Source organism: Sitophilus oryzae, unplaced genomic scaffold (genome assembly GCF_002938485.1).
Source record: "Sitophilus oryzae breed Bouriz unplaced genomic scaffold, Soryzae_2.0 scaffold_1396_pilon_pilon, whole genome shotgun sequence".
Lineage (NCBI taxonomy): Eukaryota > Metazoa > Arthropoda > Insecta > Coleoptera > Curculionidae > Sitophilus > Sitophilus oryzae.
The window spans coordinates 4,417,135-4,439,494 of NW_022146055.1; the positions used below are offsets into that span (position 1 = coordinate 4,417,135).

Below are 22,360 nucleotides of genomic sequence, written 5' to 3' on the forward strand. Positions count from 1 at the left end.
AATATATGTTAGAGCGTCTCTATATTTACTATTTTCTAAGGTTTATAATAAACTTATTTGCATAGCGTGAAATATTTAAAAAAAGTAAAATTAAATAATCAAATTCTTATGTTCTTGTAAATTTACATTATTAAGCTTATACACGGTTTCATAAACTAACAAAATACATACTTAAAGTCATTAGGTATATTTGTATACATAAGGAAAACCATAAAATTCTTATGTATCATCGTCAACATAAACTAAGGAGTCTAATAATTGTTAAAATTATATACAATATGTAATAAGTGCATCTGTTTCCTTAATCATTTGTTTGTGGTGATTTATCCTTAAATAAAGTATGTTATGTATATTTTCAATAGAAGCGAGGGGCCGTGTTTACGTTACCAAAAATCTCCAGGAAACGGGTATATTAAACAAGACAGGCTGTAAAATTAGGGAGGGATCGGTTGGATGATATTAGATACGAGGGTTGTTTCAAAGAAAAACCTAGTAAAATACCTTGCTTTTGAAATAATGTGAAATAAATATTTTTTTATAACAACATACGGGGGCTAAAGTCTACTTCAGCGGCGTGCGGTCCATGGTAGCGGGGGAAGCACCGCTTCCCTAAACTTTTTAAAGATAAAAAAATAAATAGTTAAACGTTAATAATACTGTTATTTTATAACAAAAGATTAATTTAATTTGTTAAAATTATTTATTTGAAACCTTACATAAACCTAGTAAATTTAATTAGCCTTTTACAGCATCGATGCGCGTCTGGAAAACGCCGCCGGTCGCCTAGCCCTCCTTCATGTAGGTGTTATTTATTGACTTCGAACGCAAACGGCAAATTTAAGCCGGAAAATCGCGCACAGTTGCTAGCCACGGCAGCGATCTTTCGGCCGCCTTCCGCGACTTTTAATTTATCGGGACGGGTTTGCTTGCGATTTTATAGGTGATATTGTATTTTTTTCGGATTTAACTTAGTGTTTACTGTTTCGTTTGAAATGGAGGGTCAAGAAGGACAATCTTCTGCTTCTGCTAGTGTGGACAATAATTTAGACTGTGTTTGTGTTCTATGTGTGTTATTAAAAAAGGGATTTTCTAGTCGGAACTTCCAAGAAAAAAGTGACATTATTAAGTCTGGTAGGCCAACGGTTCCTATCAATTTAGAGACCAGAGTGGAGAAGTCGGTAAAAAAATCACTAGACATTTTCATGTTGGGTTTTACGACAAATATAAGTGGTTAACCAGCTGCAAAAATTATCCAAATTATTTTGTTGGCCCTGTTTACTTTTTAATATAAATGAGAAAACTATATGGAACGTAGCCGGGATTACAGATTTAAATAATTTTCACAAAAGTGTAAAAATGGATGTCAATAGTAAAGGACAATTAACTGCTACTATAAAAGAAAAAACTTTTGGAACAATTAGATAATCAATTAAAAATTAGTAGCAAACTGCATAATGAACGGGCCAAAAAAACAAGGTAAGTTTTTTAAGAAAATGTAAAAGTAATGTCTCGAAATGGTTTTTTTTACCGATTCGCTTCCCCGCCTATAACTGTCACCGCACGCCGCTGGTCTACTTCTTTTTCGATTTATTATAATTTTCTTCCAAGTGCTTTTAGTGATTCGAATGACATTTTGAAGATAAAGTGTTACATATTTTAATGCTAAAATAGTGTCGACATATTCATTCACTAGGGTATATAGGTTTTAACTGGAATATTATTGTTTTATATAAAAAACCTGTGCTTGGCTAACTTTTGTTCTTTTCTTAGCAAAATTGTATGGACCGTTTAATGCCGATTAATAGTTGTCTTATGATATTTTGTAGATTTCGGTTTCCTAGATGATATAATCGCAATTTCATTAATTTGCCTTAAGAGTCCATTTCACTAGTCCGAAAAAGTAGCAAAATAAGAGTTCGGCATTTAACGTTTTATGTCAAACTGGCTAGGTTTTTTACACAAATGAAGAAGGAAATTAAAGATAAAGGATTATACTTAGGGTTTCATCGAGACGAGAAATCTCGTCTCGAAGGCAATTTCTCGTCTCGATCGTCGATCATCGAGACGAGATATTAACAAACTCTCGTCTCGATGTTTTTCTCGAAGTCAATTTCTCGATTTCGATTCGAGATTCTCGAAAATTCTAGAGTCTCGACAATAAATAACTGATTTATTATTATTAAAAAATATCATGTTTAAAGTCTGCACCAAAAGATAGGGTAATTTTTTTCTGTTAAAAAATTACGTTATAAAATACAGAGCTATTATAGGTATGGTATGAACTAAAGCCATGTGTAACAAAAAAAAACTCAGACTTTGGCCCAAAATCCCAAAAATAAATATATATTGTTTTAAAAAGCGAAAATCAAAACAATTCCTTTATTTTTTAATTTAGTCTTTTATCTATTTGGGTTTAAAATTTACCTAGCTGCCTACGAAAGTTTAAAATTTTTACTTCGTTGTGCAACAAACTGATTTTTGTTTACTGGAAACAGTCTTTTATTGAAAAACTTTTTTTTTCGACATTACTTAAATTCGTTTAACTCAATAGGAGTTAATAGTGAAATTTATACAAAAATGGTGCCATAAGAACAAGAATATATTATATTTACGGCATTTCTTTATTCTGAAAAGACCGACTGATCGAACAGTTTTGGGGAAGTTATCTTTTGATTATCTATACTAATATATAAAATCCTTAAGTGACTGACATACTGATTAATCACGATCCTGCTCAAACCACTCAACGTAAGAAGCTCAATTTTGGCATACAGGTTGATTCTAGCGTGTAGAGGTTCGATAAGAAGGGATTTTTCGAAATTCCAGTCCCAAGAGGGTGAAACCACCCCTCAAATATTACAATATTTTTTATTTAAAAAACGGTCAAGTTTCCGAAAAAACGCTTAAACACGTATATTTTATTTTGTTTTTTACATATTTTAAGATTTTTTAAAAATGTATACAGGGTGTTTCGAAAAATCTGATCATTGATTAATCACGATCCTGAAGTGCTTGACGTAAAAAGCTGATTTTTGAAAAACAGATTGACTTTAGGGTGTAGAGGTTCGATAAGAAGGGATTTTCGAAACTCGAATTCTAAGGGGTGAAACTATCCCTCAAATATTAAAATATTTTTATTTAAAAACCGGTGAGTTTTTCGGAAAAACTCTTAAACACGTGTATTTTATTTTGTTGTTTTACATATTTTAAGATTTTTTATAAATTTATACAGGGTGTTTCATATAATATGACCATTGAGTAATCACGATTCTGCTTAAACTGCTTGACGTTTAAAGCTGATTTTTGGTAAACGGATTGACTGTGGGGTGTAGAGGTTCGATAAGGAGGGGTTTCTCGAATCTCAAGTTCCAAGAGGGTGAAAACGCCCCTCAAATATTACAATATTTGTTATTTAAAAACGGTTAGTCTTTCGGGAAAACGCTTGGACAAGCATAATTTATTTGGTTTTTTTACATATTTTGAAATTTTTTAAAAAATCATACAGGGTGTTCCAAAATGTTGGGTAATTTCTTAACCGCGATTTCTCTTAAACTGCTTGACGTAAAAAACTTATTTTTGGCAAACGGATTTTTCGAAAGTCAAATTCCAACGAGATGAAACTACCCCTCAAATATTATCAAGTTATATAATGATATCGCCATATTGTTTTTTCTCATGCTGACATAAATGTGAGAAAATTTTATCCAGTTTGCATGTTAATGGAAATTATTGCTTTGCTTTATCATCACCATTACAAATGATTAATTCGACGCAAACAAAGTCGCTGGTACACGCTAGTTTGTAATAATTGTAAATAAAGAAATGTAAATTAGCATTGTACGAGAAAATATTTCCCAACATAGTTTTTTTATTTCCATTTTCCTAATAGCCTTTTATGAGCTGTTGAGTTATTGCAGCATCTCGATCTCGAAAAATATCGAAGTCATTTTCTCGATCTCGTCTCGAAAAAACATTCTCAGTCTCGTCTCGAAGAAATTTCGAATTTCGAGAATCTCGTGAAACTCTAATTATACTATATCCGTATTGTAGCACATTTTTAGACAACTTTATTTTTAAGATTTTGATGGTCAAACATCAACAAAATATTCCTTATGTTTGAACTAAATTTTCTCGAAAATAAAGACAATTTAAAATTCCGTTACAATACGGAAATAGATTGAAGTCTTGTGATTACAGTGATCTCAGTGATTACGCTCTGCAAACCTTAATCAAGCCTTAATCAAAACACGTGTGTTTGCAATTTTTGGATGTGACTTAACACGACAGGATAGGGCTTAGCCTTAGGCAGATTTCTGAAATATTATATATATATTTCCTTCGTTTTACGTAAAAAAGTTCTAGCTTTTTACTTGTTATACTATTTGTAAAAATTACTGTATCTCTACTATAAGAAGTACCTTTAAAGATAAAAGGAGTACCACCAGTAGTACTCTCTACCCTAATGGAAAGTACCCTTTCAGGCCTGTTACGGCATTTAACGATTTTTTTTACCAATGTTCTTAAAGATAAACAAAATATATTATTTTTATTTAACCTTTCGAGGGCTGTAACTTCTTCGGGAAGCATTTTAAGGCATATGTTCATAGGGACGTTTTGTTTTATTTTTATTTGTAGAATCGCCGACCAAAGTTACATACATTATTTTTTTGACACCCTGTGTTTATCTTCTAATATAAATAATTGTTAATTATTAATTTATATTATTATTAAGCCATAGTTTCCCATTTACCATTACCATAGGCTTGAGGAAATTCCTTAAAGTGGCAATACCACCCGGGCCTCTCTGACCCAATCCGAACCTGCTCGAAAACAACATATTAAATTTACTTATCATTTTTAATCCAATTCAAAACAATAAATATAAAATTTTATTTAAGGTAATAAATAAAAAGGTCCAATATGATGCGGATTTATCTGTGACACTGTTTGATTAAATCGTAGTTTTTTTCGACTTTCCCTCGTAAACTGAATCCCACTAGAGCCCGTATTTTCATCGTCTCTCCCATCGAGCAAGAGCAATAAACAGTAGCGCCTCGAGTGCGCGGGAATTGGTATGTTTATAGGGGCCTCGGTCGGGCCCTCTGCTAAATGTCAGTCGCAAACCAACGGCATATACAAACATCTTCAACCTCTTCGCACCGATTTTTATCGTTTGTTTATCGAATTTAGCGCTCGGAGAAGAATATCGCGCTGAAAACATTATTAGAGCTTTTCCGATTGAAACGGCTATTTGAGGCGTTTTTTGCATTCCGTTGAGTCAGAGGCGACTCGTTGGGATCCAGATTCATGTAGAGTCATACTATCGTAGAATGATACTATCGTAGAAATAAAACTAGCGATGATTTCAATTGTAGTGTAGTTTCCCTCAAATACTCTCTTTGTAGTTGGCGGCCCAACTAGTATTTATATTGGCAGATACGTAACTGCTACTATCAAAGCCACTACAAAGTGGGCGATGACCATCGGCGGCTACGTCGTATATTCGTAGCTGCTAAGTAACTGCGACCAAAATGGGGAAATATTTTAAGTAGCCGGGTAGTGTCTTGGGTAGTTTTTGCCACTAAAAGAGTTAATATGATGTGTTACTATAAAGTAGCCTACTGGTGAATGCGACTTATCCGTTACGAAGCTGCTAGTCGCGGGTTCGTGGCAGCCAAGTTTAAGCCACCGACATGTGGAACTTTCGTTAAACGGTTGAACTTTATTCGCAGCGACCTCTTCATGCAATTTCACATTTCATAAAGATAAATGTCATGATGGAAAATAATTATGGAAGCCATTATTATTTTTTCGTTATTTGTTATTTACCGTGCGATTTTAACGCCTTTTTTAGGCAAATTCCAGAACGCAACTGAATAAAACTCACTCATCAACTTTACTGAATAAAATAGTGGTTATATAACAAAATTTTCGAGCGCCTCTCAAAATATTTCAAGTTATTATATTATGTGCAGTAGAAACTCATGTTTGTAATTAAAAAATAGTAATAATTTGCTTGAAACCGGGGTCAAACTTTAAGATATTAGTCCACCGTCAGAAATAACAAAATAACTAAGGAAAAAAGCTTTAATCTAGGTATATTGAGCTTAAAAACGCATAATGTTTGAGCCATTTGGCTGTTCGTCTAAAAATTCATGAAAAAAATATGGCCGTTTAATCCGAAAAATACTTTATAGTTCCATATGCTTCCACAAAGTACGGGGAACAATAACATATTAGGCCAACCCTACCCGTTTGGACCTTTAAAATCTTCGGATTGATAAAGTGACAATTGTAGCTATCCAAAGGCGACTTTATAGAAACAATAACTTTTTTGGAACTACATGGTCAACGATTCTTTGGAACCATAAAGTGAATTTTCGAAGAAAGTTCCCTGCGCCACTAAATTGCAACTTAATTGGAGCGTTATGCTACACCGATCACGGCGGTGGCGACTATACATTCCATTGGTGCCACTATAACGTTCCGCCTTGTCCTTTGAAGTTATTTTTTACTTATTGTGCATTTTCTATTATTAGTGTTTCTATATTATTCAGAGATACATGAGCTATCGAGTATTTTAACGCCCACTCTTTTAGCTCTTGTTTTATATTGTTGTTGGTTCTCAAATTAGGACGGTTTCAGATGAACTAACACTACACGCATCTACAGAAACAGCTTCAAAAATGTCTCAGTCACTACCTGATTTATGATGTAGTTTTTGTTTTGATGTTGATGCATCGGCTCGCAGTGATTCCTTTTGTTTAATTCTTCGGTAGAAAGTACTAGAATATCTAAATTTCTTTTTATTCACCTTAGGGATTTTACAAAATTTTAATAAAGCTTAAAAGCAAGTAAAAGAAAACACTAAAACAGAGCAGCACACGATGCAATCTGAGACAATTACATTTATTAGGGTATATTAAGTTACCGTCACTATAAAGTAGCCGTTTTTAACCACCGTGACTTTTTAGTGGCAATGGATGAGCGACGGCTACTTTATAGTGACCTAGGAAGGTAGCACTAACCATTTTGCTACTTTCAATGCTACTATAAATTAGAAGTAACTAGGTGTCGTGGCCGCGACTACCCCGTAACTAAAAAAAATAAAAATATAAAGTAACAAAAACTTAATGGAGGCATTATGGTAGCACTTGGTAACCATTTGGCTGTTCTCACCACCACGAAAAACGGGCACCTTAAAATTTTGATGTATTTTAAAGTTGAATATATTTTGTTTTAGTAGGCCGATTTTGATGATGTTTTAAGTAATACGTAGGTAAATTATTTGACTTATTATCTCTTTCTAAATTAAAAATGAAAGTTGCCATCATATTGGTGAAAGTTTGAAACACCCTGTGGAATATGTTAAGACAGCGAGGAATTTAAAACTTATTTTATCATTTAGATACATTCTTTCTCGATAGTTTGTTTTTTGGTTTATCTCAATAGCTGTATTTTTGTTGAAGATATTCGGTTTTGAAGAACTAACCTTTTTACGTAATTTTACATTAAACTATGCCTTTGCTTTTGGATCTGTCAACAAACCTATACAGTAAATTGTGTTCCCGAAGTAGGCCTTCTTGATATATTATATGCTTTGTTTAATCTTCTTCTTACAGTCTTTTCACTTACATGTACGTTCCTTAGGTACAATTCATTAAAAAATTTGAAAAACTAGCAAATGGCGGTTTCTTAGCGATAAACTTACAATAAGTCGATCGTCTCGATTCAAAATTTTCATACGGAGGTTCCTGGACGTCTAGCATATGAACTTGCCTCGAGGAAGCGACTGCACTGTCTTCGTGCACATCTAAATCTGTTGGCGACATAATTTTAATCTCTATCATCTTCAATTTGAAGCATCTAAATCGGATACAACTTCTGGACTTAGAAACCATCTCTACTAGAGTAACTACCCAACAGCTATCAGACAATAATAATATGATTTTTCAATAACAGTACATAAATTACATAAATCATAAACATTATTTTATAGGACTGTTGACTGGGACTCAAGGCAAAGGCATGGTTTTAATGTAAAAATTACGAAAAAATGTTAGTGTCTTCTTCAAAAGCGAATATCTGACACAAAAATAAAGCTATTGAAATGAACCAAAAAACAATCTATCGAGAAAAGATGTATCTAGATGATAAAATAATTTTTAAACTCCTTACTGTCTTAACATATTCCACAGGGTGTTTCAAACTTTTACCAAGATAACAACATTTTGTGTACCCTCGTATAATTAACAGATGGAAACTTTTATTTTTAATTTAGAAAGATATACTAAAAAGTTAAATAATTTATCTACATATTACTTAAAAAATCATCAAAGTTGGCCCACTAGAACAAAATCTATTAAACTTAAATTACATCAAAATTTTAAGGTGCCCGTTTTTCGTGCAGGTGAGTGTATACAGGTTGTTAACTGGACAGTTACTTATAGGGGAACAGAATGGCAACACTGCCTATTGAGAACGCATGCACTTATAGCAGAGCATAGTAGCTTATACATACATCGTTGAGAACAGGGCCATGTAAGTGAAATATTAAAAATGGTTCCAGCAAAAATTTCCCAATTATGACGGGTGATGGCGCTGATCGTCAAAATTTTTGTACAGGGATTTTGCTTACCGACAATACGACGTGAGCTACGACCGGACCAGGACCAATCAGAATGATCAGTCTTTCTTGGACATTTGCCGCGGAAGTGTTGTGTTAATTTCTGTTGTGATAAGTGTGGTTGTGTTTGCAGTTTGATTTTTCGGTTTTGAAATTATGTTAAAATTAATTTTGAAGTATTGTATCACCTGTTTTTATGTAATAGTACTTTTTTTAGTTCTATGATCTGATATGTTATGATTTGTTAATGTTTGTTTAACAATGTTATACCAAAGAGGTTATACTTAATATATCAATTTGCATCACAGATTTGCATAGCCTAACATTTTTATCAATAAACTTTGTAGATTTTCAGATTATTTAATTCCTTTTGTTTCCGTTTGTAATTTTATTGTTAAGACATATTATGTGATTGTTTCACATAATATGTTTTAAAAATAAAATTGCAAATAGCGAATTAAAATAAAAAAGTGTATTTTACAATTCCCCCCAGCCCCGCACCCTTTTGGCTAACCTGTAAATGTCAGCTTTGTCGAGAGATGGCGTTACGAAAATGGAACCGATTTATTACAAGGAACTTGGGCTTCTTTTTCGTTAGTATATTCTGTGATTGAGAAGCGACAAAACGAATACCGCCTAAAAATTTGGAGTGGGAGGTAAACATGCTAACTGTCATCTCAACGTGTTTTCGGAATACGGCCAGCGTTGCCATTGTTAATGATAAAGTCCTGAAATCTTACTATTATTTTTATTTGTGTAAATAATCTTTTTTGAATTAATTAAACTATATTTAAGATAAGAAAACTATTAGAAAATTAAATATTTTATCGCATATATAATTTAATAGCGGCGCTAATTTGTTATCTTTAAATGTAATATGGTTTTTTATGTAAAATATGATTTTTTAATATATAGGGTGAGTCTTAAATAAGTGCAAATATTTTCAGGGCTGGTAAACCTCGATAAATGAAGCATATTTTGTCTTTATCGTTTTTCAAACAAGTCCAGAATAACCGAGATACTTTGAAAATAAAAAAATTTTTGCTTACATTTTTAGAACCGCTGAATCTTTTCTGGGTTTTCTTTCTTGTAAATTTAATCTACCGCCTATGTTCTCATATTATAAGATAATATTATGTTTTTTAATAATCTGCTGATGCACTGTAGAAGTAAAGTGTTTTGGTGTATTGTGGTGAATTAGTGTTTTATTTTGCTGTTGTAACACCCCAGTGATAAATATTAATGAAACAGCTTTAATATTATAATTATAAACAGCTGATAAATATTAGAATTTTTCTTAAAATTGTTTTAAAACACACTTTCAAATATTAATTTCGAAGCAAACAATATTATCAGATATGATTTGAAAATGTCTCTCTAAAAGGAATAGGTTAGAAATCGCGGTCACAAATCGCGGAAACCCGTTAAATCTTAAAAGATAGTTACTATTCAATATGATTCCTAAATATTTCTAATATACTTTTTACTGAGCACATGTTTTTTCAGTATACAGCCTTTCTTATTTCTTTTGCCTTCATTGAATTTCTCTCAGTGTAGCTATAAACATAAACTACTATAAACATGCTATCTGTCACGTACGTCAATTTGAAGGTCACAAAACCTGATCCCCCTACTTCAATAGTGCCGACGGTTTTTGTCGCTTCTCTACGATTGTTCTTCTCTGCTTATAGGGTTTTCCATGGGTTTTTCGCCGACTCGTCCTGTCGCTGAGCCGAAGTTGCCATATTTCAACCATAAAGTTCTTGCCGCAAGTAATAAACAAATTAACAACCTGTATAATACTGTATAAGTGATACTACACAGAATATAATACCTGTGCTGGTTGTGGTAGTACATTTTATAGTAGTTCTACAACACTGCACACTGCATAGTTGTTCATTTAATATATCTATACCCCCCTCGAACATTTCGTTTTCCACAGATTTCAACAAATCACAATCGAAAGTAAACATTCTATTCCAAATAAACGAACCGTTCCGTTGCCCAATTTTCCTAATTAATTTTCCAATAAAAATCTAATATTTTGAAATAGTGAAGTGTGATGAGAGCTAATAGCCAGAGGATTACAGAGAGAAATGGTAGAAATATAAACATATCTCCGGTCGATTTACTTTGCGCCATTTTTTAGTTTCAAGCTGTTATACGTTTTATTTCGATCGATTAATTAATTAATTTGTTAATTGGTGTTTTTAAACACTTTTTGAAATTAACGGCAGTTTTAAATTTAGTTGATAGCGGTAATAAATGAGTTGGTGAGAAAAAAAGCAAGGTTTTTCGATGTATATACAGTGTGTAAACTGACGAAAATCAACATTTCTTTTATTTGTGAGTCATTCTGGAACGTCAGCGAGTTACTAAGAAAATTTGTAAAATAATGTTTAGTTAGATTAGTTAATTAATAGGTATGTATATCGTTTTAAAACACCTTGTGATATCAACATCAACGGTTGTTTTAAATTTTGTTCTAGTCATAATAAATAAAAATGTAAAAATATATTTTTTTCTATAATACACTCACCGACCGGCACGAAAAACGGGACCTTTAAATTTTGATTTTTTAAGTAATTTGTAGCTAATTTATTTGACTTTTTAGTCACCATCATCATCATCATTTAGCTTATACCGTCCACTGCTGAACAAAAGCCTCCCTTAACTCTAGCCATTTCCTTCTATTTTGTGCCACTTGAATCCAGTTTCCAGCCACCCTCTTAATGTCATCTGTCCATCGACTAGGAGGTCGTCCTCTGCTTCTATAGGCCTCGTGTCTCGGTCTCCATTCCACAAGTCTCTTTGTCCACCGTCCATCTGTCATCCTAGCCACATGTCCTGCCCAATTCCATTTAAGATGTAAGACAGATATCACCGCATCTCTTACTCCTGTTCGATTTCGTATTGTATGATTGGGTATTTTATCTCTGAGTGTAACTCCCAACATAGACCTTTCCATTTTCCGTTGCATGACCTGTATTCTATGTATGTTCTTTTTTGTCAAAGTAAGCGTTTCAGATCCATACGTGAGGACAGACACCCTTGTTAAAGATCTTTCTTCTTAAACATATGGGAATATCAGATCTCAGTATATGCCTTAGTTTGCCAAATGCCGCCCACGACAAACCTATTCTTCGTAGAATTTCGTGGGTCTGATTATCCCTTCTAATACCGATCTCATGCCCTAAGTATTTATATATATATATATATGCACTTGTTCCAAAGGTATGTTATTAATGTTTAAATTTCCACTTAGTACTAGGTTTGTCATGTATTGTGTCTTTGACAAGTTAATTTTCAAACCGACTTTTTCCGAAGCATCATTTAGCATATCCAGCATATTCTGTGCCTCCTGTATGTTGTCTGTTATTAAAATAATGTCATCTGCAAAACAGAGATGATTTATCAATTTGCCATCGATGTTAATTCCTGTTGAATCCCAGTTTATCATTTTTAACATACTTTCTAGCACAGCAACGAATAGTTTAGGGGACAGTGTGTCGCCTTATCTTACCCCTCGATCGATATTGAATTTATCTGTGCATTGATTTGTCGATATTCTGACGTTTGCCGTGGCATTATCATATATATGTCTTATGATTGAGGAGTATCGATGATCGATGCGACTCTCACTTAGTGTCTCTAGAAGCTTCCGCTGGTCTACCGAATCGAAGGCCTTCTCGAAATCCACGAAGACAAGCATTAGTGGTCTATTATACTCAATGCATTTCTCGATAAGGACCTTGACTGTTAGAAGATGGTCATTTGTTCCGTAACCTGATCGGAAACCTGCTTGTTCGCTCGAAAAGAAAAAGTCTATTTTATTTGTCAAACGCTTGGTGAGTATTTTAGTAAATAATTTGTATACGTGGCTAAGAAGGCTGATGGGCCTATAGTTTTTAAGGTCTGTAACGTCACCTTTCTTGTGTACAATAATGATGGTTGCGTTGTTCCACTGTGATGGGGTTATTTCTTCTTCAATGCATTTATTAAATAGGACATTTAAAGCTTTGATGATTTCTGGTCCTCCTTCTTGGATTGACTCTATTACCAGTCCATCGTCGCCGGCAGCTCTATTGTGTTTCATATCTCTAGAGGCACTGATAATTTCTTCCTCGGTTATTTCTGGAATTTCTTCCGACCCCTGATTTATTACCTTTCAGATGTCGGTTCTGATCCCCTGCTGTTTTGATGTGTAAAGTTCTTGATAGAAAAGTTTAATAGAGTGTAGGATTTCCTGTTTGTGTGTTACTATGTTGCCGTGCACATCCTTGATCTACTAAAAATTGTATTAATCAATAATAAATATGTAAAAAGTAAAAATAAATATGTAAAAATATGTAAAAATTAAAAAAATAACGATTAAAAAAAGTCGCCTTGACTAGGATTCGAACCTGCCTTACTACGGCTCCAACGTCATAGCAGCGTAAAGTCCTAACGCTTTAAATCACGCTGCCACCGAGGACTTGAACGATTCTATGTAAAATTCTTACTTAAAAGATAATGTTTAGTGAAAGTACTTTTTTATTTATAAACATTAATTTAATTCTGTTTTTAGTATTTGTTCTTACAGCGGCAACATAGATACATTATCTGTGAAAAGTTCAACTGTCTAGCTCTAACGGTTCATAAGATAGACCTTTGTGACAGACGGACGGACGAACGGACAGCGAAGTCTGAGTAATAGGACTTTTTAGGTTAAAAAAAATCACAAGGAAAATTTGCTGGAAAACAGGACCGTCCTTTTCAAAAAAGGACAGGTGGCAACCCTAGCTCTATCCGTCGTTTAGCCACTTACCGTTTCCGAGAAGAAACATCTTATTTTTGTTTACACCTTTATTTTTTTCAGTACATACAGGGTGAGAAAAAAAACGTTCTGAACGCTTACATTAAAATTAGAGAAACACACTTCTCTACGCTAATTGGAACCAACTTACTAACTTATTCCACTAATTTCAAGATTCTGAATGAATCTTTAGTAGGTATATCTAATTATCCTAACGAAAAAAAAAATTTACCTATCTACAGGGTGAGTTTCCTACGATGTTCTCTATGGGTACAGAGACAACATATCTCAAAAACTACTGGAGATAAAGAGTCAGTTAAATGGGGAAAGAATTGCAGTTTTGTGGAGTCATAAACATGCGCCTTTCAGATTTTAGAAAAGGTTCATGGCTTACTAATATTTAAAAAAAAAACAAATTTTGGCTATTTTAAAAATTGTCCCTAATTCCATTATAATCTATTTTAGACAAAAAGTTTTCAGATAAAAGTTGTAGATAATCACATCACAAAAATTGTAAATATGAATTTTTCAAATGAAGAAAAGCGTGTAGGATTATTAGTTCAACTTTTCTTGGCCATACAGTTTCGAGGATAGGCTGACCGGTGAACGTTACTTACGTTTTTTAGAGAACGGTTTTCAAGACATGTTAGAAAAGTTAAATTCAGATATTCGCGCATTAATAGAGTGGTTCCAACATGACTTTCATTATGACACACCACCCCCACCCCCACAATGAAGGATATGTTAAAACTTATTTATACCATAATTATGTAGACTGAGGGATAGAAAGAGGTGAACCAATTGCATGTGCCTCCTCGATCACCTGACTTATCCATTTTAGATTTTTTTATGCGGTATGGTTAACAACAAGGTTTACAAAAGAACTTATGAATTAACAGAGGCAGTCGAAGAAGCGGTACAGGAGAAGTTTGATTAAGCCGACCGGTCGTTGTGTGAGAATAGCTAGAAATCTAGAAATTCAGTTTTAAAAAGATGCATTTATGTACTCCAAACAATGGCGAATTTTTTTAACATTTTCTAAAATAACTTAAAAAGTGTATGTAGTGATATTATTTTTTTAAGTTTTAGTTTGTGTACTGTAAATTGTAAAAAGTCGTTTAATAATATATCTTGTCTTTTTATAAGTTATAAATCATAACAAAATAAGAACACCATGCCAACTAAGTGAAATTAGTCAAGAAAGATAAAAATTGGCTACAACTCAGTAATTTTTTGAAAACCATATCATAGCTTATATCACTGAAAAGCTTAAAAAATGGCGTTTTTTATGAAGTGATGGCCAACTATGGTTTCCATTTAAAAAAACATATGTTTGTGTCATATGTCAAAAATGTCAGGCTTTAGAAAAAATCGAAGAACGCAACCTCGATCATTACGGATCTGGTTACCTACAACTTTTATCTGAAAACTTTTTGTCTAAAATGGATTATAATGGAATTAGGAACAATTTTTAAAATAGCCAAAATTTGTTTTTTTTAAATATCTTGTAAGCCATGAACTTTTTCAAAAATCTGAAAGGCGCATATTTATGACCCCACAAAACTGCAATTCTTTCCCCATTTAACCGACTCTCTATCTCCAGTAGTTTTCGAGATACCCTTAGAGAACATCGTAGGAAACTCACCCTGTATAAAACATTAGCATATATCTTGTTTTATTTCACAATCTCATTATTGGATAAATCTCGAAAATTCTCTAAATAAACAATCATTCAAAGCCACAATTTCTCATTGGAAATGTTGCGGACCGTTAGCCCAATTACCGCCTATAAAAGTCGATGTTATTACACCAAAAACACACCGTCTTTCGAGCCCGAGCCCGATTAAACCTCGCTTTTACAAGTCGATTCATCTAAACACTCCTCGCCCATGTGTATACACAAGCGGGATTGTTAAAGCAGGAATCGTAAACGTAAGAAGTGTTTACTCGATAATGGTAATAGAGCGGGATCTGTTTATACGTTTCGCTTGGAAATTTGGTACCCATCAACGGTTTTTAACGTGTATATTTATAAACCATTATAGTCTGTTTTAAGTTTTATGAGCCTCGGGCTAATTAAAGTATTCGAATACTGACACAATCTGGATAGACACTTCCGCTGAAGTGTGGTGGCTGGCCCGAACCATCGTACAATACGGCACAGTGTAAACATTTTTATTGCTCTTATTGGTTACTATCGTTCCCTATTTCTGTTAATCTATTATAAGGAGGTGCACCGTGGTTGGAAATATAGGAAATCTCATGCAAATTTTGAACTGTCCAAATATTGGCTCCCGTGTTGATTTTACAGCAAAATCATAAATAGGTTTTTCAAAGGTCTGTGTCAAAAAGATTTTCCGTAGTTTAAAAAAAACTGCATCTGTTTTAAAAATTGAAACTGAACAGGTAACAATGCAAAACCAGGCAAATGTTAGCATACCTTAAGTTGCCAATCTATGATTTTTAAATGTCAAATTATACTTTCTATTTTCTATAAATTAGGCTCTTGCCTAATTCGAACAAGTTTTTAATTACAAAATTTATTTCGGGGACACTAACTGTAGGTACTATAATATACAGAGTGTCCCAGAAATAAGTACAGATCTTAAGGGATGGCAGATCTCGATAAAAGAAACATATTTTCTCTTTACCGTTTTTCAATTAAGTCCAAAGTAACCAAGATATTTTACTTTGAAAATTTACAAAAAATAACTTTTTCGACTAAATTTTGAGAACTACTGGATCTACCTATGTTGCCATATTATCAAGACTGTTTGATTTTTTTTAGCTAAAAACCAAGTGTATGTGAAATAACCGTGTAAAACATTTTTTTTTTATTTTATCTGTAAAAATAGCTATATCTCACTGACTTTAAGTTATTTTTATTTTTTATTTGTTTTAGCTGTAAGAATAGCTATACCTCATGGCCCACCATCACCCACATCTTCTATGCAGAATAGTACTGGGAACAGCAAAAGAAAAAGATCTTGGTCCAGAGCAGTTTTCAGCAATCTACAGAGGAAAGGTCTGGAAAGGAGATTCCAATTACAAAAATACATTACCAAACCAGACAGAAGACAACTGGCAGCTACATTAGGTAGATTTAAATATATTTATTATATTTAACTAGCTCTTCACCATGACACAAACCATGACTTTAGTTAGTAAACAAGTTCGTATAAATGTATTCCCTAAAATGCTTCGTTTCGAAGATATAGGATGTAGAAGTTTCATTTTTATTTCGATTTTTTCCTAATAATTACTGAAATAACGTCGATATTTGGATGGAAATTCGTGTCTGGGATGTTTTTTGACATGAGAAATTTGATTTTGATGTCAATATGTCTCCTACTCGTAGGGGGCGGCCAAAACTGTTCTTGGGGGGCGCGCTCTACACATTTTTTACTAATTTGAAGAATAAGAACTTCGGCCTTACTCTTGTTTAAAATATATATACAAGGGCCGTACCTATATACAACTACTGAGTGAAAAAATATGCATTTCCGCCGTTTTTTACGTAAAAAAAGGTCTTTTGGTAAAAATTGCTAGAAGTAATGTTCTCCGAGATATTTGGTATAAAAAATACATGTCATTTCAATACCTGTCCAGGTTCAACAGAAATTGTTTCATTTTTTAGAAAAAAAATATGAAATATTTTTCATTTCAGTAAAGCAACTATCTAGTCGATATGCTTTTTTGTCAATGATTTTCTGACCTGTATTCATAATTTACATTCCAAATATTCGATTTTTAGATTCAAAAGCCTTTTTAAGTAAAAAGTGGCGGAATATTTTTATCACAGTAGTTGTATACAGGTACGGAAGAAAAGTCTTAAAACCAGTTAAAAAATGTGTAGGTTGTGCCCCCTACAAGTAGCAGGGAAGGGTAATAAGGGTAATTACCCCTCCCAGAAAATATTTTAAAAATAAGATAAAATGTGTGGCTTAAAATAAAATTGTCATAAAAGAAATTTATACAACTAATCAATATAGAAAATCCAGACCAATCTAATCTTATTTTGTTCCACAGTCGCAATACCTTCCAGCGTAATTAGTTTAAATCTAGTATTTGACTTAAATATTGCCACTTCCTCTCCCAGGGTCCCCAGACTAAACTCTCTAGATGCGCCACTGAGTAGGAGTCACATTGACAACGAAATCAAATTTCTCATGTCAAAAAACCTACCAGACACCAATTTTAATCCAAATATCGACATAATATAGAATTTATTTGGAAAACCCGAAATAAAAATGAAATTTCTACAGCCTCTGTATCTCCGAAACGAAGCGTTTTAGCAAAATGTAACTTATTTTCATATAATTTGTCTTTACTTTTCCCTCTGAGGGATGATTTTTTAAAATATTATTTGGTGCTTCTTACTGATATCACTTCAAGAACTCGCAAAATTTTATATTTCTGGACCTAATCAATTTTCACAAAAATTTTCTCATCCCCTTTTTCCTTCCCTAAAAGGCTGAAGTTTCTAAAATCAAATTGTTTGCTAACTAATGACATTTAAAATAAAGGTTGTGCTAACTTTTAAGGTTCTAAACCAAGCGATTAGGGTTTAATACAAACTCACACCTAATTTCACCTTTTTATGAAATAAAATTATAAAAACATCGCTTTTTTTACCAAACAAGCTTTAAGTTTTATTTTTAATCCGAAATAATATTTGATAAAATGGCGAATGAGCCGGGTCTTTGATGTATCTTTGTAGATCTTGCTTAAATAAGATTTGGCCCAGTTAATTTGAAAGTTGAGGTGGAAAAAATTAGTAACCAGCCAATCTCAGCGGGAAAGTGTAAAAAATGATCTCCTATTTAAACCCTCAAAAGTCCCATTCGGTCCCAGTGGGGGAAGTTTGAAAAAAAACGGCCACCATCTTGGATTTTTGCGTTGTTTTCAAATATCTCCGTTTTTGTAAGTTTTTTCGAAGAAACTAAAGAGACGGTTTAACATAGATAATTAAATTTCAATTAACCATGGACATTTAAAGAGATACTTTTATGAATTGAAATTTTATGAATAACATAAAATTTCAGTTACAATAATAAACAGTTTTTGATTTTTTTCTAGGATTAACAGATGCTCAAGTCAAAGTGTGGTTTCAAAATCGTCGAATGAAGTGGAGACATTCGAAAGAAACCACAAAAAACGGAGAAAATGCCGCAGATTCTACTCAGGATGAACTGCATATTGATGTTGATACTATTAGCGAAGATACCGATTAATGTTGTTGTGCATTTTGTTGTAATAGTATAATTTATTTTTAGAATAAAACAATAAAACACACTAGTTTTCTGTTTATACTTATTAGTGGAGTGCCTAGAGACTTTTAACTCGGGATTCACTGACTGTGAATGTATTATTGTAAAACCTTCTCTATTGTGTTTTATCGAAATCAAATTTCTCATGTCAAAAAACTCCCAGAAACCAATTTTAATCCAAATATCGACATAGTACAGAATTTATTTGGAAAAACCGAAATACAAATTAAATTTCTACACCCTCTGTATCTCCGAAACGAAGAGTTTTAGCAAAATGTAACTTATTTTCATACAATTTGTCTTTATTTTTTATCCCTCTAAGGGATGATTTTTTTAAATATTATTTGGTGCTTCTTACTGATGTCACTCCAGGAACTCGCAAAATTTTATATTTCTGGACCTAATCAACTTTCATACAAATTTCCTTATCCTCTTTTTCCTCCCTAAAAGGCTGAAGTTTCTAAAATCTAATTGTTTGCTAACTAATGACAGTTAAAATAAAGGTTGTGCTAACTTTTATGGTTCTAAACCAAGCGATTAGGGTTTAATACAAACTCACACCTAATTTCACCTTTTTATGAAATGAAATTATAAAAACATCGTTTTTTTTAGCAAACAAGCTTAAGTTTTATTTTTAATCCGAAATAATATTTGATAAAATGGCGAATGAGCCGGGTTTTTGATGTATCGTTGTAGATCTTGCTTAAATAAGATTTAGCCCAGTCAATTTGAAAGTTGAGGTGGAAAAAATTAGTAACCAGCCAATCTCAGCGGGAATGTATAAAAAAGTATCTCCTATTTAACCCCTCAAAAGTCCCATTCGGTCCCAGTGGGGGAAGTTTGAAAGAAAACGGCCGCCATCTTGGATTTTTGCGTTGTTTTCAAATATCTCCGTTTTTAGGAAGTTTTTTCGAAGAAACTAAAGAGACGGTTTTTATAGAGAATTAAATTTCAATTAACCATGGAAATTTAAAGAGATACTTTTATGAAAAACTCAATAAAATTTCAGTTACAATAATAAAAAGTTTTTGATTTTTTCTAGGATTAACAGATGCTCAAGTTAAAGTGTGGTTTCAGAATCGTCGGATGAAGTGGAGACATTCGAAAGAAACCACAAAAAACGGAGAAAATGCCGCAGATTCTACGCAGGATGAACTGCATATTGATGTTGATAATTAGCGAAGATACCGACTAATGTTGTACCGGGTGTCCCACTAAGAATAGCTCTCGGCTGTATCTCGGAAAGTAAAATGTAAAAAGCTAAAAAACTAAAAGTATTATAACCAGAGGTGGGTAAAATGATTTTTTTTTGAAATGTATTTAAAATGAAAATACAAAATAAGGGATTTATACAAAATGAAAATACTTTCTTTCATTTTAATGACATATTGGTACCTATACATTAAATACCGTGTGATTGAAAAAAACGGCGTCCAGATGGCTTGTTAATAACGTTCCAATGCATCCAATGACATTTGACATTCACCATATCATTTTACATATAAAATAACAGCAATCTTCGTTTTATAGCCATCGTTGACGCCGTTTTTTTTTCGATTATATGTATAGTACAGCGTGAGTCAACGATAAAGTCCATTATCTCATTTATTTCGAGGTTTACAAAAAAATGTTAAATATAAAAGTTATATGACAGGTTAACATACACATTTTAAAATTATTATAGGATATACAGTATATAGCATGCTTCAAAAAAGTGTGGCGCTTATAAAATATGTTTTTTTAATGCAACACCCTACTTTTTATTTTATTTTTAGATTCTGCGCAAAATTCTATAAATTTTTTATGTATAGTATTATATACCTAAAATTAGTAGTTTCTGTAATATTCCAATTTGTTTAAACAATTGTTAGATTTCTGTGTGGTAAAAAATTTTCAGTAATGCCATTGTTTCTGAAGTTGGAATACTAAAATTTGGTAGGAGAGTTTTATAAAGATGAAGAATTAGATATATGTAAGCTATTTTAGTTAGATGCTAAAGGATGTTTATTCAAAATATATTTATGAATTTCAACTATTTAAGACTAAAAAATCTCGATTTTTTTAAATGGCACACCCTATATATTTTCATTTTTTATAATAGATTTTACAAACAACTTTTTTTGCTCTTCAACTTTTATTAAGTATGTCATATACCTATTTTTAATAGTTTGCGACATATTCTGAACTAGTTGAAGCCTGGTGCATGCGCCACGACATCAGGAAAAAAAATACTTTTTGTTTTTTGTTTAATTAGATGAAAAACAAAAAATCCGGCGACGACAGTTTTTAGATATCCAATTAGCTATCTTTTACTAAAAAAGCAACTTTCTAGAGCAAGTCGTTACTTCAGTAGAGACGACACAGATAAATATTAGCATTTTATATATTTAGATTTTTCAATTTTTACTCTTTTATAAATTATTTAAAAAAATAAAATATTTTAATATACTTTTTCAAATGTATTTAAAATAGAAAATGGCCATTTTGTATTTTATATAGCTATTTTAAATAATTTCATTTGGAATAGTTACCCACCTCTGATTATAACCATTTTTATTTTCATACTAGTTGAAGCCTGGCGCATCCGCCACGACATCAGGAAAAAAAATACTTTTGATTTTTTTTAATTAAATGAAAAACAAAAAAATCCGGCGACTACAGTTTTTAGAGTCAATTAGCTATCTTTTAGTAAAAAAAGCAACTTTCTAGAGCAAGTCGTTACTTCAGTAGAGACGACACAGATAAACATTAGCATTTTATATACCTATGTAGATATCTTCTATCACTTTCAGAAATTTAATCGATTATTTTTTTGGTTAATAATTGACAAAATCATTAATTCTGAAGACGCTAAATATAGATTCTAATCGAATTAATGGCGAGTGAAATTTGAATTACTTTCAATTTTCAACAACATTCGTGAAGTTTCTAGATGCAATTAATTTTTAATTTATGCTTAAAATTATCGATGGCTACTTTATTTTCGTTGATTAGTTCGTAATTGAATATGATAAAATAATATCATAAAAAGTCTAAAGAGTTAATTTTAACCTAACCAGAGTCTTAAATAAATGCAAATATTTTAGGGGTAGTATATTTCGACCCCAGAAACACGTCTATGAGCTTTTTTTCGCAAAAAAAAATAATTTGGATTTTTTTTTATTTTTAGTTAAAAAACATAAGGTCTTCATAATATGGCAACATAGGTTAGGATAACATAGTCAACATAGGATTAAAATTACACGAAAAAAAACTAGAAAAGATCGCGTGGTTCTCAAAATTTAAGCGAAAAAAAAACATTTTTTTTAAATTTTCAAATTAAAATATCTCGAATATTTTGAACTTATTTGAAAAACCGGAAAGAGAGAATATGTTTCTTTTATCGAGATCTAACAAACCTCGAAAATATTTGCACTTATTTAAGACTCATCCTGTATAATAGTATCAAACCAAAAAAGCTCTATATTATATAGTTCGTGTCAAATAAATTTTTAGTCACGTGATTTGGTTTATTTATTTACATTTATTTATCTATTTCCTGACATTGTCATTCGTTTTAACACTTTAGTTTTGTATTACGGGTTTTTGGTTTAAATAAATAGCGTTGTGATACTTTAGCTTAAAAACGTTTACTAACAGACCTTGCAATCGAACATTGTTCTTTTTAGA

General features: G+C 32.3%; 1 protein-coding gene across 1 annotated transcript in view; it reads left to right on the plus strand.

Annotated features, from left to right (window-relative positions):
- LOC115875901 (H2.0-like homeobox protein) overlaps nt 1-18,719 on the plus strand; it is a 30,283-nt gene extending 11,564 nt beyond the window's left edge. The window contains exons 4-5 of the mRNA XM_030891467.1: nt 16,324-16,518; nt 18,501-18,719. Of these exons, the coding sequence (XP_030747327.1) occupies nt 16,324-16,518; nt 18,501-18,655 (350 nt within the window). The 3' untranslated portion in view covers nt 18,656-18,719. The remainder of the gene's footprint in view (nt 1-16,323; nt 16,519-18,500) is intronic.
- The last annotated feature ends 3,641 nt before the right edge of the window (nt 18,720-22,360 follow it).